Source organism: Gobius niger, assembly GCF_951799975.1.
Source record: "Gobius niger genome assembly, chromosome: 4".
Classification (NCBI taxonomy): domain Eukaryota; kingdom Metazoa; phylum Chordata; class Actinopteri; order Gobiiformes; family Gobiidae; genus Gobius; species Gobius niger.
The window spans coordinates 42362669-42376370 of NC_136855.1; the positions used below are offsets into that span (position 1 = coordinate 42362669).

A 13702-nucleotide genomic window follows, 5' to 3' on the forward strand; every position below is an offset into this window, starting at 1 on the left:
GATACCGAATACCGATACGAGTACAAGGCGTTTTACTTTATACCTATTTTTTCCACAGCAGATTGGTTTGTATTAGTTAATTTACTCGTTTACATTTCCTTAAGTAAAGTAGGCGACACTTTTAACCTCTTAACTCCCACCTGAACCGAGCACATTTTCTCCGGTTTGGCTTTACACAAATCTAAAAGCATCAAAAGAACAAAATGAGGCTAAAAACAAAACAAAAAAGGTCGGTAACACTTTACATTACGGGCCAGTAAGTCCTTGGTACTTACAGTGGTTCTGCATTTACACTGGTAATTCTAGGGAGTTATTGTGGTTCTTACAGTGGTAATTCTAGGCACTTATTGTGGTACTTAAGGGATACTATAGTGAGAATTACAAGGTATGTACTTCTAGATCAGGGGTCACCAACGTGGTGGGCATGTCCAGGAGCCCTTGGGACTTTTTCTAAAATGTAAAACACTTCATTTTCTTGAATCTAATTCTTAAAATTACAGTTATTTCGGTTCTTGTGACTAAAATAAAGCTATTTTAATATAATATGGGGTCAATATCCTATAAGTGAACAGTGTACATTTAAGTCTTTAGGATTTGTTTTTAACTGGTCGCCCTCGAACAACTTAATGCTCTTAAAGTCGCCCTCAGCTGAAACAAGGCTGGTGAGCCCTGTTCTAGATACAGCGGTGACTCTTAGTAATGAAGGTTGTACTTCTTGTTTTCTCTAATGCTGTTTTATGTTGTTTTATAGTCACACAATCCTAGAAATTACATCTGTTTGTAGAAGTACCTCATTTACTGCCTATGAATTGCTGCTGTAGTATCCTTGAGTTACCAATAAGTACCATAGATGTATCACTGTAACTACTAGAAACTATCATTTAAAGTACCAAAGTACATAAAAGTATGACCTTCATTACTAAGAGTTACCCCTGTATCTCTTAGTAGTATCTCTTTTAGTTCCACAATAATAACCTAGTAATTATCCTGTAATTACCACTGTAAGTACCACGGACTTACCGGCCCGTTATGTAAAGTGTTACCAAAAGGCCAAACAGGGACAACAAAAAGCAGCAAAAAAGAAAAACCTATGAAAGTGCAGCTGAACATTTTCAAAAATGACGAAAATGCAATAAATAAAGACTAAAAAAGTGACAAAAGACGCCTTAAGATCAGTTTTGTGGGTCTTAGCTTTCAAATGAGGCGTTACACTGGCCGAGAGGCTGGAAGCTCCAAGTCCAGAAGCTTTGAGATTTGGGTAAAGTCAAACTGGAGAAAATGCACTTGGTTGAGGCGGGCGCTAAGAGGTTAAGAGACGTTCTATCAGAATTACACAGACGCCATGACGACGGTTCTATTTTAGATCTTTGTCCCGTCTCACTGTACGACCTCTGACCCCCCGCCTGAACCAAAGGCACTCTGTCCTCTTATATAGGCCTGTGTAACACCTCATTTGAAAGCTAAGACCCACAAAACTGATCTTTTTCCTCGCGTTGTTGCTGTGTTGTGTCACCTTTTGTATGGTTTTTCTTTTTAATTTTTGTCTTTTTTTGTTTAATTTTTGTCTCTTGTTTGTTGAGTTTTTGTCACATTTTTGTTGAATTTTTGTCATTTTTTTGGTTGAATTTTTGTCATTTTTTGTTGAATTTTTGTCACATTTTTGTTACATTTTTTTCACTTTTTGGTTTAATTTTTGTCACTTTTTGTCGCTTTTTTGTCTCTTTTTTGTTGAGTTTTTGTTGCGTTTACATCGTTGTTTTCTTCTCATTTTTTGTGGCTGTTTTGCTGCTTTTTTCCCCATGAAGCTTTTTGATTCGGGTAAAGCCAGACTGGAGAAAATGGGATCCGTTCAGGTGGGAGTTAAGAGGTTAAACAAGCTTCCTCTGAATAAACCAGCCCTATGCCCCTAATAAAGCGCCCCCTGCTGTCACAGTTCAACACTGACACACTGTACAGTCCAGGAGCAGAACAGCAGAGTGGCTGAGCAGCTCTTTCAGGGGCAGACGGTAAAGTAACATGTGCAATAACCCCTGTATTTACATCACTTACCTGCGTCACTGTATCAACACCTGCTCTGACGTAAACCTGCCCTAACAAGGACTTTAACATTTCTTCTTAGAATCTGTTTACTTCTTATTGACCGCGGCTTTTGAGCAGTTTCAAATTGCTCCAGAAGATGAAAGAAAGGCGTTTGTTTGTGCAAAATAAATAAATGACAAATAGTGATACTTGAGCTGGGGAATCGATGCTTAAATGAAGCCGCCGGGATTGAATGGTTGATATTTTAGTGTCATTCTGCCAGTGCCTGATGAAGACCCGGAGAGCTGCAGTTCCGCTCCGAGATCTACCGTTTTCTTTGGGTTTTCTCTTTGTGCACAATCACAAAAGCGTGTGTTCCTGCTGGACAAACTTCAGGTTTTCTCTGCGGATAAAACCGTCGCCATGGTTACGCATTCAATCCATCCGTGGAGCCACCACTTTTGAACTGTTATATATAACTGTTATACGGCCTATATATATAATCCGGCTTTGCAGACGCCTCCAGCAGTGGTTTGTGCGCGGACCCTTGTCCCCAGTCTAACCCTCTGTCCCATCATTTCCATCAGCTGAAAGAAAGACCGTGGAAAAAGATGATGACATTATTATTATTGATTGACTGCGGAATTCTTCCGCAGTCAATTATTGGTTTTCATGTTCTTTATTATTATTCCTCTTCCATCTTTTTCCCGATTTTCTCCAGCTTTCAGCACCTTCATGCTTTGTGCAATTTATGCAAGTTATGCATCAAAACGTTCCGCATGTTGAGGAGAAGGTGCTGTTACTTTTGGGACTTCTGCAACTTACGTTTTTTCCGCAATCGGCCAAAATGTCGGAGATTTTTCCCATTGACTTATAATGGGGCTGCCGCAAATCCATGCTTTTCTGCACTTTTTTCTGCATTTTATGCAATTTCTGCACTTTGTGCAGGTTCAGCTTCTGCAACTTGTGGGTTTTGAGAAAAAATTGTCCTTCTGCAGTTTTCCAGTTTTTTTATACGGGAGTTTGAAATGTTTGCATTGGTGTGTATGTGGGAATCCAGCCAATGGCGCAGCCATTGCATTTCTAGTTATTATTATTTTTTAATGGAAGCTCCTGAAAGTAAGATTTGTGATGTTCTAGGAAAAGAAACAACATTTTCATTGTCGAACCTAAAGACCCAACACCTCAACATACAGTCCTGACCAAAAGCTTAAAGGAACAGGCTCCGTTTTTCCACACTGAGATATGTTCTTACCTGAGCTGTGACGAGTTCTTTAGGACCTGTCTGATCTTCAGTTCGAAATCCGCACAGTAATCTTCACTTTGCTGTGCGGACGCCAAACTACTCCTGGTATTATTACGCCTTACAATGTAGTTCCCCCTTTTATCCGCTTAGAAAATCCACATTGTTTAATTGTGTGTAATTATACTTTGTAGTGGAACACTTCACGTAACCATATTTAAATAGGGGAAACGTGGAAGAGCTCGGTAGCTTCTATCTTGACCTGTTTTGGAGCTATAGAGGAGAGAGGGAGAGGCTAAATGCTAACGCCGTCTGCGCTGTGTTTACGTGACTGAAGATCAGACAGGTCCTAAAGAACTCGTCACAGCTCAGGTAAGAACATATCTCAGTGTGGAAAAACGCTGGCCTGTTCCTTTAAGACCAGTTCAAAAATGGCAAAACTAACATTTTACATGAGTAGATCTTATCAAGGTTCAAAGAAGGACTTTAATATGCAACAAGAAGCATCCACCCACCCACCCATCCACCCATGGCTCCTCCTGCAGGTGGTGGGTCCGCGGGAGGGGGCGCAGGGTTCAAACGGGGCCTGTTGGTCTCTCCTAAGGGGCTGCTGACCTGCTCTTTGTCTGACCCGTCACCCAGGACCTGTTTGCCCTGGGACACCAGGAGCTCCAGGATCATTCGGGCTCAAACCCTCCACCACGTTGAGGTGGCGGCTCCAGGACGGGTTTATTGAAGCAACCATGAAACTAAAATAGTCTGTTTTTGCAGCTGATCAAAGTTTAGGATGGTTTGTGCCAAAATGCTGATTGAGAGTAGTTTTGTGTCAGGTTTTCACAGACCCTGACGTCCTGAAGCAGAGTCATGGTGGTGAACGTGCTCAGGTTCTCAGGGGGCCTCTCGCTGCTCGCCATCGCTGCTGTTACGCCTTCAAAAGGTCCAGGATCGTCCAATGTCCTGATGGACGACCAATCACGTCCTCCGGCTCAGAGCGGGGGACAGTTTTTGGGTCTTCCACTTGACTTTTCTGTTCCATAACCCTCAGCATCTTCTAAGACGTTTGACATGACGGTGTGACTGTCTCCCCCCTCAGCAGTGATGGCGCTCGGCGAGAGGCTCTGCTTCTGCAGCTCCACACAAACCATCAGGAGGTCAGAGGGAACACCGGACTGACACTGACCCACAACCTCCTGAGACCCTGTGACCTCATACCAGGACATCACACTTTAGAGTCACATCTGTCCATCTTTGACCTGTTGGCCAGATGTGGGGACACTGCCCACGCCATCTTGTGGTGATATCAGAACATTACATCGATGTCAGTGAGAAGACGAGAAGACGATGGCGGGAAAATCAGCAAAATCCTTCTACACCAGTTCTCCAAAGAAAAATGATCCAGGTAAAAAATCTATTAATTACCGATGTAGCTCGCGTGCTAGGTAGCTAGCCTATTTAGCCCCGCCTCTATGAGCCATCTGTCTCAGATGTAGATTTTAGTTTATTTTTTGTATATTTTTATTTTTTTCACGATCCGATACTGATATTCGATATCGGAACCGACACTGGAAAAAATACGATATCGGGTATCGGCTACAAATATCCGATACTGAACCGATACCAGTTTTGGCTCTGATCGCCTGAAAAACACAACTTTTACTAAATCTAAGTGAATATGGGCTGCAGATCATTTGGAAGAATTCAACCGCGGAGTTAGTTTTAACCTCTTAACCTTAACTACTTATTATATTAAGCTGACATTTGGAATTTTGACTAATTAGGACTTTTCTGCAAAAAACTACTTCCTGTACAACATCACATTTTAGTTATTATCTTATTAGGTCCTACTTATCCCAAAGAGCAACAACAATTATAAAAAGGACACCAGACAAGGCATGTGGTGTTAAACTTTTCATCAGCTGTAAACAAGTAATAATTATTTCTTTTGTCTCACCCCCTTTTCTTTTTGTTGCAAATTGAAGTTCTTCCTGGGACCTTGTTTAGATCCAACCATGTAAAATGTGACGTTTTGCCTTTTGTCCTAAACTTTTCATCAGGACTGTGACATGAGACTTAACAGACCTTTAATGACGAGTCCACACTGTCCTCGTCCGGGTGTCAATAAAAAGTCTAGATAAACTGTTTCTGATGTTATTTGCCAAGAGCAGCAGTAAAGCTAAAAACAATAGAAATCTTCGTCCGGGGCCGTGATCTTTTATGCTAGTTGATAAATGCTTGGTGCTGATGTTGAATCGGGCTCTGTTGCTCCTGGTGTGGGAGAGTTTATTAAAACCATGCTGATCCTCTGACCCCTTTGAAAGCTGTTGAAACCCACTGACCTGGGACCAGCTGCCGGAGCTCCAGTCTGAGGGGCAGAGCACGTGGGCGTTACAGGGGGACGCAGACTCAGGTTTGGGCATGTGCTGGCAGTCGCTGGGCTGGAGGGCCTTCTGCTCCTCCACACCCAGAGCCTGGACACACAGCACGGCCCGGATGGAGAGCCCCCGGGGGCCACAGCTGGACGAGCACCTCTGCCACTCACCCGTCCACCACCTACAAACACCAACACGTCAGTCATCTGTGAGCCTCAAAACAAAGCCTTTACTTCCAGTGTCAAAGGCCATGTTTGAACTGTAATACAACTGTAGTACAAAGAGAAACTGGACCATTAATCCCACTATTGTCCTTCAGCAGATTTTCTGGATTTTAAAGAGGGGGTGTTCTGCTTTAAAGAGGGGGTGTTCTGCTTTAAAGAGGGGGTGTTCTGCTTTAAAGAGGGGGTGTTCTGCTTTAAAGAGGGGGTGTTCTGCTTTTGTCAGTCCCATGGCACCAGTCTATATCTCACTACAATGATGACAAACCTTCTGTTGGTCTGTAAATGCAGTAAATTAGAATAACTGCCTTGTATAAAATGTCTCTCTCAAAATGGCTGTAGTGAATGTCTTGAAATCGGCCTCTGTCTCTTTAAGAACCTCTGAGCCTTTAGACACGCCCCCTCCACACGCTGTCTGTGGCATCAGTGGGGAGGGGGTTCTGCTGAGGAGCAGTGGTTGGTTACTCGGCTGGTGACCAAAGCTCGGAGGCGTCTCCAGGAGGTGGGGGCGTTCCTAGGAGGACTCAGGCAAACCTATCCCTAAAATGGCGGCAGGTGTCTGAGTGCTCTGACCTGGGGGGGCACTGACCTGGGGGGGCAGGGGTCCCGCTCACACCGGCTCTGGTTGCTGTCCGGGCGGGTCACAGGGTCACACAGTTGCTCCTCCACGATGCCTCGGCTCCTCTGCACACAGTGGACCGTCTGCCTCTGCAAACCTGGAGGACAAAGACCAGAGACCAGAGGTGAGGATCTAACCCAGAGGATCTAACCCAGAGGATCTAACCCAGAGGTGAGGATCTAACCCAGGGGTGAGGATCTAACCCAGAGGATCTAACCCAGAGGTGAGGATCTAACCCAGAGGTGAGGATCTAACCCAGAGGTGAGGATCTAACCCAGAGGATCTAACCCAGAGGTGAGGATCTAACCCAGAGGTGAGGATCTAACCCAGAGGTGAGGATCTAACCCAGAGGTGAGGATCTAACCCAGAGGATCTAACCCAGAGGTGAGGATCTAACCCAGAGGATCTAACCCAGAGGTGAGGATCTAACCCAGAGGTGAGGATCTAACCCAGAGGTGAGGATCTAACCCAGAGGATCTAACCCAGAGGTGAGGATCTAACCCAGAGGTGAGGATCTAACCCAGAGGTGAGGATCTGACCCAGAGGTGAGGATCTAACCCAGAGGTGAGGATCTAACCCAGAGGTGAGGATCTAACCCAGAGGTGAGGATCTAACCCAGAGGTGAGGATCTAACCCAGAGGTGAGGATCTAACCCAGAGGTGAGGATCTAACCCAGAGGATCTAACCCAGAGGTGAGGATCTAACCCAGAGGTGAGGATCTAACCCAGAGGTGAGGATCTAACCCAGAGGTGAGGATCTAACCCAGAGGATCTAACCCAGAGGATCTAACCCAGAGGATCTAACCCAGAGGTGAGGATCTAACCCAGAGGATCTAACCCAGAGGATCTAACCCGGGGGTGAGGATCTAACCCAGAGGATCTAACCCAGAGGATCTAACCCAGAGGTGAGGATCTAAACCAGGGGTGCCCAAAGTGGGGCCCGCAGGCCACATTTGGCCCACCAAAACAGTTCTGTTAGCCCGCCAGAGAATGACCTACTAACTGTCTTCCATTCATCCTCAATGGTAAACATGGATGCAGTACACTTTTTGACCAGCAGCGTCAGATTGGGGGCGCTGTTTCACTCCTTTCCCAAAGCTAAGGAAACACTGTTGTGTCTTGGTGTTTATCACAGGGCGCTGTAGCATCAACTTTCCCATTTTTCCAACTTTTATTGCAAAGGTCGTTGACGTCAACAAAGGCACATGTTGAAAATTGCCTTATTTATGCTGAACTGGCACTTTCAAAATGATCTAATATCACATTTTCTTTGAGTGAACAAACGAATGAGGTAAAGTCACTGTAGGTGCTGTAGATACAGGTCTTTTTTTTACATTTTGCACTATTTTGCTACAATTGTGGATTTTCTTTTGCCAGAGTTAGCATTTGTTTTAATATAGCATGTTATTTGCGTAGATAGAATCAAATGCAAATGTAGGCGATCGAAAAATAAAACAACGCTTGACACGTGTTTGGCCCACGACCCACAGGCACTTTGGCATTTTGGCCTCGGAGACCAAAGGTTTGGGCAGCCCTGGTCTAAAGTATTTACTCAAGTAAGAGTAATGGTACTTTGAAATGACTTTACTCACAGCATTACTTAAGTAAAAGTAATGGCGGAAACATGGCGTCCCCTTGTACACATGTCTTTGATCTCGTCTTTTTGCCTGAAATGTGAGAGTTTCCTGCCTGTGTTTGAGCAGAAACGCCTGATTTATGTTTCAGTGTCGATATTACAGAACAGACCAAAGAGAGGGGGTGATGAGCAGGAAGAGAGGGGGTGATGAGGAAGAGAGGGGGTGATGAGCAGGAAGAGAGGGGGTGATGAGGAAGAGAGGGGGTGATGAGCAGGAAGAGAGGGGGTGATGAGGAAGAGAGGGGGTGATGAGCAGGAAGAGAGGGGGTGATGAGCAGGAAGAGAGGGGGTGATGAGGAAGAGAGGGGGTGATGAGCAGGAAGAGAGGGGGTGATGAGGAAGAGGAGAGGGGGTGATGAGCAGGAAGAGAGGGGGTGATGAGCAGGAGGAGAGGGGGTGATGAGCAGGAAGAGAGGGGGTGATGAGCAGGAGGAGAGGGGGTGATGAGCAGGAAGAGAGGGGGTGATGAGCAGGAGGAGAGGGGGTGATGAGGAAGAGAGGGGGTGATGAGCAGGAAGAGAGGGGGTGATGAGCAGGAAGAGAGGGGGTGATGAGGAAGAGAGGGGGTGATGAGCAGGAAGAGAGGGGGTGATGAGCAGGAAGAGAGGGGGTGATGAGGAGGAAGAGAGGGGGTGATGAGCAGGAAGAGAGGGGGTGATGAGCAGGAAGAGAGGGGGTGATGAGCAGGAAGAGAGGGGGTGATGAGGAGGAAGAGAGGGGGTGATGAGGAGGAAGAGAGGGGGTGATGAGGAGGAAGAGAGGGGGTGATGAGCAGGAAGAGAGGGGGTGATGAGCAGGAAGAGAGGGGGTGATGAGGAGGAAGAGAGGGGGTGATGAGCAGGAAGAGAGGGGGTGATGAGGAAGGGAGGGGGTGATGAGGAGGAAGAGAGGGGGTGATGAGCAGGAAGAGAGGGGGTGATGAGGAGGAAGAGAGGGGGTGATGAGCAGGAAGAGAGGGGGTGATGAGCAGGAAGAGAGGGGGTGATGAGGAGGAAGAGAGGGGGTGATGAGGAGGAGGAGAGGGGGTGATGAGCAGGAAGAGAGGGGGTGATGAGGAGGAAGAGAGGGGGTGATGAGCAGGAGGAGAGGGGGTGATGAGCAGGAAGAGAGGGGGTGATGAGGAGGAAGAGAGGGGGTGATGAGGAGGAGGAGAGGGGGTGATGAGGAGGAAGAGAGGGGGTGATGAGGAGGAAGAGAGGGGGTGATGAGCAGGAAGAGAGGGGGTGATGAGGAGGAAGAGAGGGGGTGATGAGGAGGAAGAGAGGGGGTGATGAGCAGGAAGAGAGGGGGTGATGAGGAGGAAGAGAGGGGGTGATGAGGAGGAGGAGAGGGGGTGATGAGGAGGAAGAGAGGGGGTGATGAGGAGGAAGAGAGGGGGTGATGAGCAGGAAGAGAGGGGGTGATGAGGAGGAAGAGAGGGGGTGATGAGGAGGAAGAGAGGGGGTGATGAGCAGGAAGAGAGGGGGTGATGAGGAGGAAGAGAGGGGGTGATGAGGAGGAAGAGAGGGGGTGATGAGGAGGAAGAGAGGGGGTGATGAGCAGGAAGAGAGGGGGTGATGAGGAGGAAGAGAGGGGGTGATGAGCAGGAAGAGAGGGGGTGATGAGGAGGAAGAGAGGGGGTGATGAGCAGGAAGAGAGGGGGTGATGAGGAGGAAGAGAGGGGGTGATGAGCAGGAGGAGAGGGGGTGATGAGGAAGGGAGGGGGTGATGAGCAGGAAGAGAGGGGGTGATGAGGAGGAAGAGAGGGGGTGATGAGCAGGAAGAGAGGGGGTGATGAGGAAGGGAGGGGGTGATGAGCAGGAAGAGAGGGGGTGATGAGGAGGAAGAGAGGGGGTGATGAGGAGGAAGAGAGGGGGTGATGAGGAGGAAGAGAGGGGGTGATGAGGAAGAGAGAGGGTGATGAGCAGGAAGAGAGGGGGTGATGAGGAGGAAGAGAGGGGGTGATGAGGAGGAAGAGAGGGGGTGATGAGCCGGAAGAGAGGGGGTGATGAGCAGGAAGAGAGGGGGTGATGAGGAAGAGAGGGGGTGATGAGCAGGAAGAGAGGGGGTGATGAGGAGGAAGAGAGGGGGTGATGAGGAGGAAGAGAGGGGGTGATGAGCCGGAAGAGAGGGGGTGATGAGCAGGAAGAGAGGGGGTGATGAGGAAGAGAGGGGGTGATGAGGAAGAGAGGGGGTGATGAGGAAGAGAGGGGGTGATGAGCGGGAAGAGAGGGGGTGATGAGCAGGAAGAGAGGGGGTGATGAGGAGGAAGAGAGGGGGTGATGAGCAGGAAGAGAGGGGGTGATGAGGAGGAAGAGAGGGGGTGATGAGCAGGAAGAGAGGGGGTGATGAGGAAGAGAGGGGGTGATGAGCGGGAAGAGAGGGGGTGATGAGGAAGAGAGGGGGTGATGAGGAGGAAGAGAGGGGGTGATGAGCAGGAAGAGAGGGGGTGATGAGCAGGAAGAGAGGGGGTGATGAGCAGGAAGAGAGGGGGTGATGAGGAAGAGAGGGGGTGATGAGGAAGAGAGGGGGTGATGAGGAGGAAGAGAGGGGGTGATGAGGAGGAAGAGAGGGGGTGATGAGCAGGAAGAGAGGGGGTGATGAGGAAGAGAGGGGGTGATGAGGAGGAAGGGAGGGGGTGATGAGGAGGAAGAGAGGGGGTGATGAGGAAGAGAGGGGGTGATGAGGAAGAGAGGGGGTGATGAGGAGGAAGAGAGGGGGTGATGAGCAGGAAGAGAGGGGGTGATGAGCAGGAAGAGAGGGGGTGATGAGGAGGAGAGGGGGTGATGAGCAGGAAGAGAGGGGGTGATGAGGAAGAGAGGGGGTGATGAGCAGGAAGAGAGGGGGTGATGAGCAGGAAGAGAGGGGGTGATGAGGAGGAGAGGGGGTGATGAGCAGGAAGAGAGGGGGTGATGAGCAGGAAGAGAGGGGGTGATGAGCAGGAAGAGAGGGGGTGATGAGGAAGAGAGGGGGAGATGAGCAGGAAGAGAGGGGGTGATGAGGAGGAGGAGAGGGGGTGATGAGCAGGAGGAGAGGGGGTGATGAGGAAGAGAGGGGGAGATGAGCAGGAAGAGAGGGGGTGATGAGGAAGAGAGGGGGTGATGAGCAGGAAGAGAGGGGGTGATGAGCAGGAAGAGAGGGGGTGATGAGGAAGAGAGGGGGTGATGAGCAGGAAGAGAGGGGGTGATGAGGAAGAGAGGGGGTGATGAGCAGGAAGAGAGGGGGTGATGAGGAAGAGAGGGGGTGATGAGCAGGAAGAGAGGGGGTGATGAGGAAGAGAGGGGGTGATGAGCAGGAAGAGAGGGGGTGATGAGCAGGAAGAGAGGGGGTGATGAGCAGGAAGAGAGGGGGTGATGAGGAAGAGAGGGGGTGATGAGCAGGAAGAGAGGGGGTGATGAGGAAGAGAGGGGGTGATGAGGAGGAAGGGAGGGGGTGATGAGGAGGAAGAGAGGGGGTGATGAGGAAGAGAGGGGGTGATGAGGAAGAGAGGGGGTGATGAGGAGGAAGAGAGGGGGTGATGAGCAGGAAGAGAGGGGGTGATGAGGAGGAAGAGAGGGGGTGATGAGGAAGAGAGGGGGTGATGAGGAAGAGAGGGGGTGATGAGGAGGAAGAGAGGGGGTGATGAGCAGGAAGAGAGGGGGGTGATGAGCAGGAAGAGAGGGGGTGATGAGGAGGAGAGAGGGGTGATGAGCAGGAAGAGAGGGGGTGATGAGCAGGAAGAGAGGGGGTGATGAGCAGGAAGAGAGGGGGTGATGAGGAAGAGAGGGGGTGATGAGGAGGAAGAGAGGGGGTGATGAGCAGGAAGAGAGGGGGTGATGAGCAGGAAGAGAGGGGGTGATGAGGAGGAGAGGGGGTGATGAGCAGGAAGAGAGGGGGTGATGAGGAAGAGAGGGGGTGATGAGCAGGAAGAGAGGGGGTGATGAGGAGGAAGAGAGGGGGTGATGAGCAGGAAGAGAGGGGGTGATGAGGAGGAAGAGAGGGGGTGATGAGGAGGAAGAGAGGGGGTGATGAGGAGGAAGAGAGGGGGTGATGAGCAGGAAGAGAGGGGGTGATGAGGAGGAAGAGAGGGGGTGATGAGCAGGAAGAGAGGGGGTGATGAGGAGGAAGAGAGGGGGTGATGAGCAGGAAGAGAGGGGGTGATGAGGAGGAAGAGAGGGGGTGATGAGCAGGAGGAGAGGGGGTGATGAGGAAGGGAGGGGGTGATGAGCAGGAAGAGAGGGGGTGATGAGGAGGAAGAGAGGGGGTGATGAGCAGGAAGAGAGGGGGTGATGAGGAAGGGAGGGGGTGATGAGCAGGAAGAGAGGGGGTGATGAGGAGGAAGAGAGGGGGTGATGAGGAGGAAGAGAGGGGGTGATGAGCAGGAAGAGAGGGGGTGATGAGGAGGAAGAGAGGGGGTGATGAGGAGGAAGAGAGGGGGTGATGAGGAAGAGAGGGGGTGATGAGGAGGAAGAGAGGGGGTGATGAGGAGGAAGAGAGGGGGTGATGAGGAGGAAGAGAGGGGGAGATGAGGAAGAGAGGGGGTGATGAGCAGGAAGAGAGGGGGTGATGAGGAGGAAGAGAGGGGGTGATGAGGAGGAAGAGAGGGGGTGATGAGCCGGAAGAGAGGGGGTGATGAGCAGGAAGAGAGGGGGTGATGAGGAAGAGAGGGGGTGATGAGGAAGAGAGGGGGTGATGAGGAAGAGAGGGGGTGATGAGCGGGAAGAGAGGGGGTGATGAGCAGGAAGAGAGGGGGTGATGAGGAGGAAGAGAGGGGGTGATGAGCAGGAAGAGAGGGGGTGATGAGGAGGAAGAGAGGGGGTGATGAGCAGGAAGAGAGGGGGTGATGAGGAAGAGAGGGGGTGATGAGCGGGAAGAGAGGGGGTGATGAGGAAGAGAGGGGGTGATGAGGAGGAAGAGAGGGGGTGATGAGCAGGAAGAGAGGGGGTGATGAGCAGGAAGAGAGGGGGTGATGAGCAGGAAGAGAGGGGGTGATGAGGAAGAGAGGGGGTGATGAGCAGGAAGAGAGGGGGTGATGAGGAGGAAGAGAGGGGGTGATGAGCAGGAAGAGAGGGGGTGATGAGGAGGAAGAGAGGGGGTGATGAGGAGGAAGAGAGGGGGTGATGAGGAAGAGAGGGGGTGATGAGGAGGAAGAGAGGGGGTGATGAGGAGGAAGAGAGGGGGTGATGAGGAGGAAGAGAGGGGGTGATGAGGAGGAAGAGAGGGGGTGATGAGCAGGAAGAGAGGGGGTGCTGAGGAGGAGAGGGGGTGATGAGCAGGAAGAGAGGGGGTGATGAGCAGGAAGAGAGGGGGTGATGAGCAGGAAGAGAGGGGGTGATGAGGAAGAGAGGGGGTGATGAGGAAGAGAGGGGGTGATGAGCAGGAGGAGAGGGGGTGATGAGCAGGAAGAGAGGGGGTGATGAGGAGGAGAGGGGGTGATGAGCAGGAAGAGAGGGGGTGATGAGCAGGAAGAGAGGGGGTGATGAGCAGGAAGAGAGGGGGTGATGAGGAAGAGAGGGGGTGATGAGGAAGAGAGGGGGTGATGAGGAGGAAGAGAGGGGGTGATGAGGAGGAAGAGAGGGGGTGATGAGCAGGAAGAGAGGGGGTGATGAGGAAGAGAGGGGGTGATGAGGAGGAAGGG

At 50.4% G+C, this 13702-nt stretch overlaps 1 protein-coding gene across 1 annotated transcript in view; it reads right to left on the bottom strand.

The window, feature by feature from the left end:
• adamts7 (a disintegrin-like and metallopeptidase (reprolysin type) with thrombospondin type 1 motif, 7) overlaps positions 1 to 13702 on the bottom strand; it is a gene marked incomplete at both ends in the record, with an annotated part of 128729 nt that overhangs the window by 22183 nt on the left and 92844 nt on the right. Inside the window, 2 exons of the mRNA XM_079554538.1 lie at positions 5599 to 5812; positions 6442 to 6568. Coding sequence (XP_079410664.1) covers positions 5599 to 5812; positions 6442 to 6568 — 341 coding nt within the window. The remainder of the gene's footprint in view (positions 1 to 5598; positions 5813 to 6441; positions 6569 to 13702) is intronic.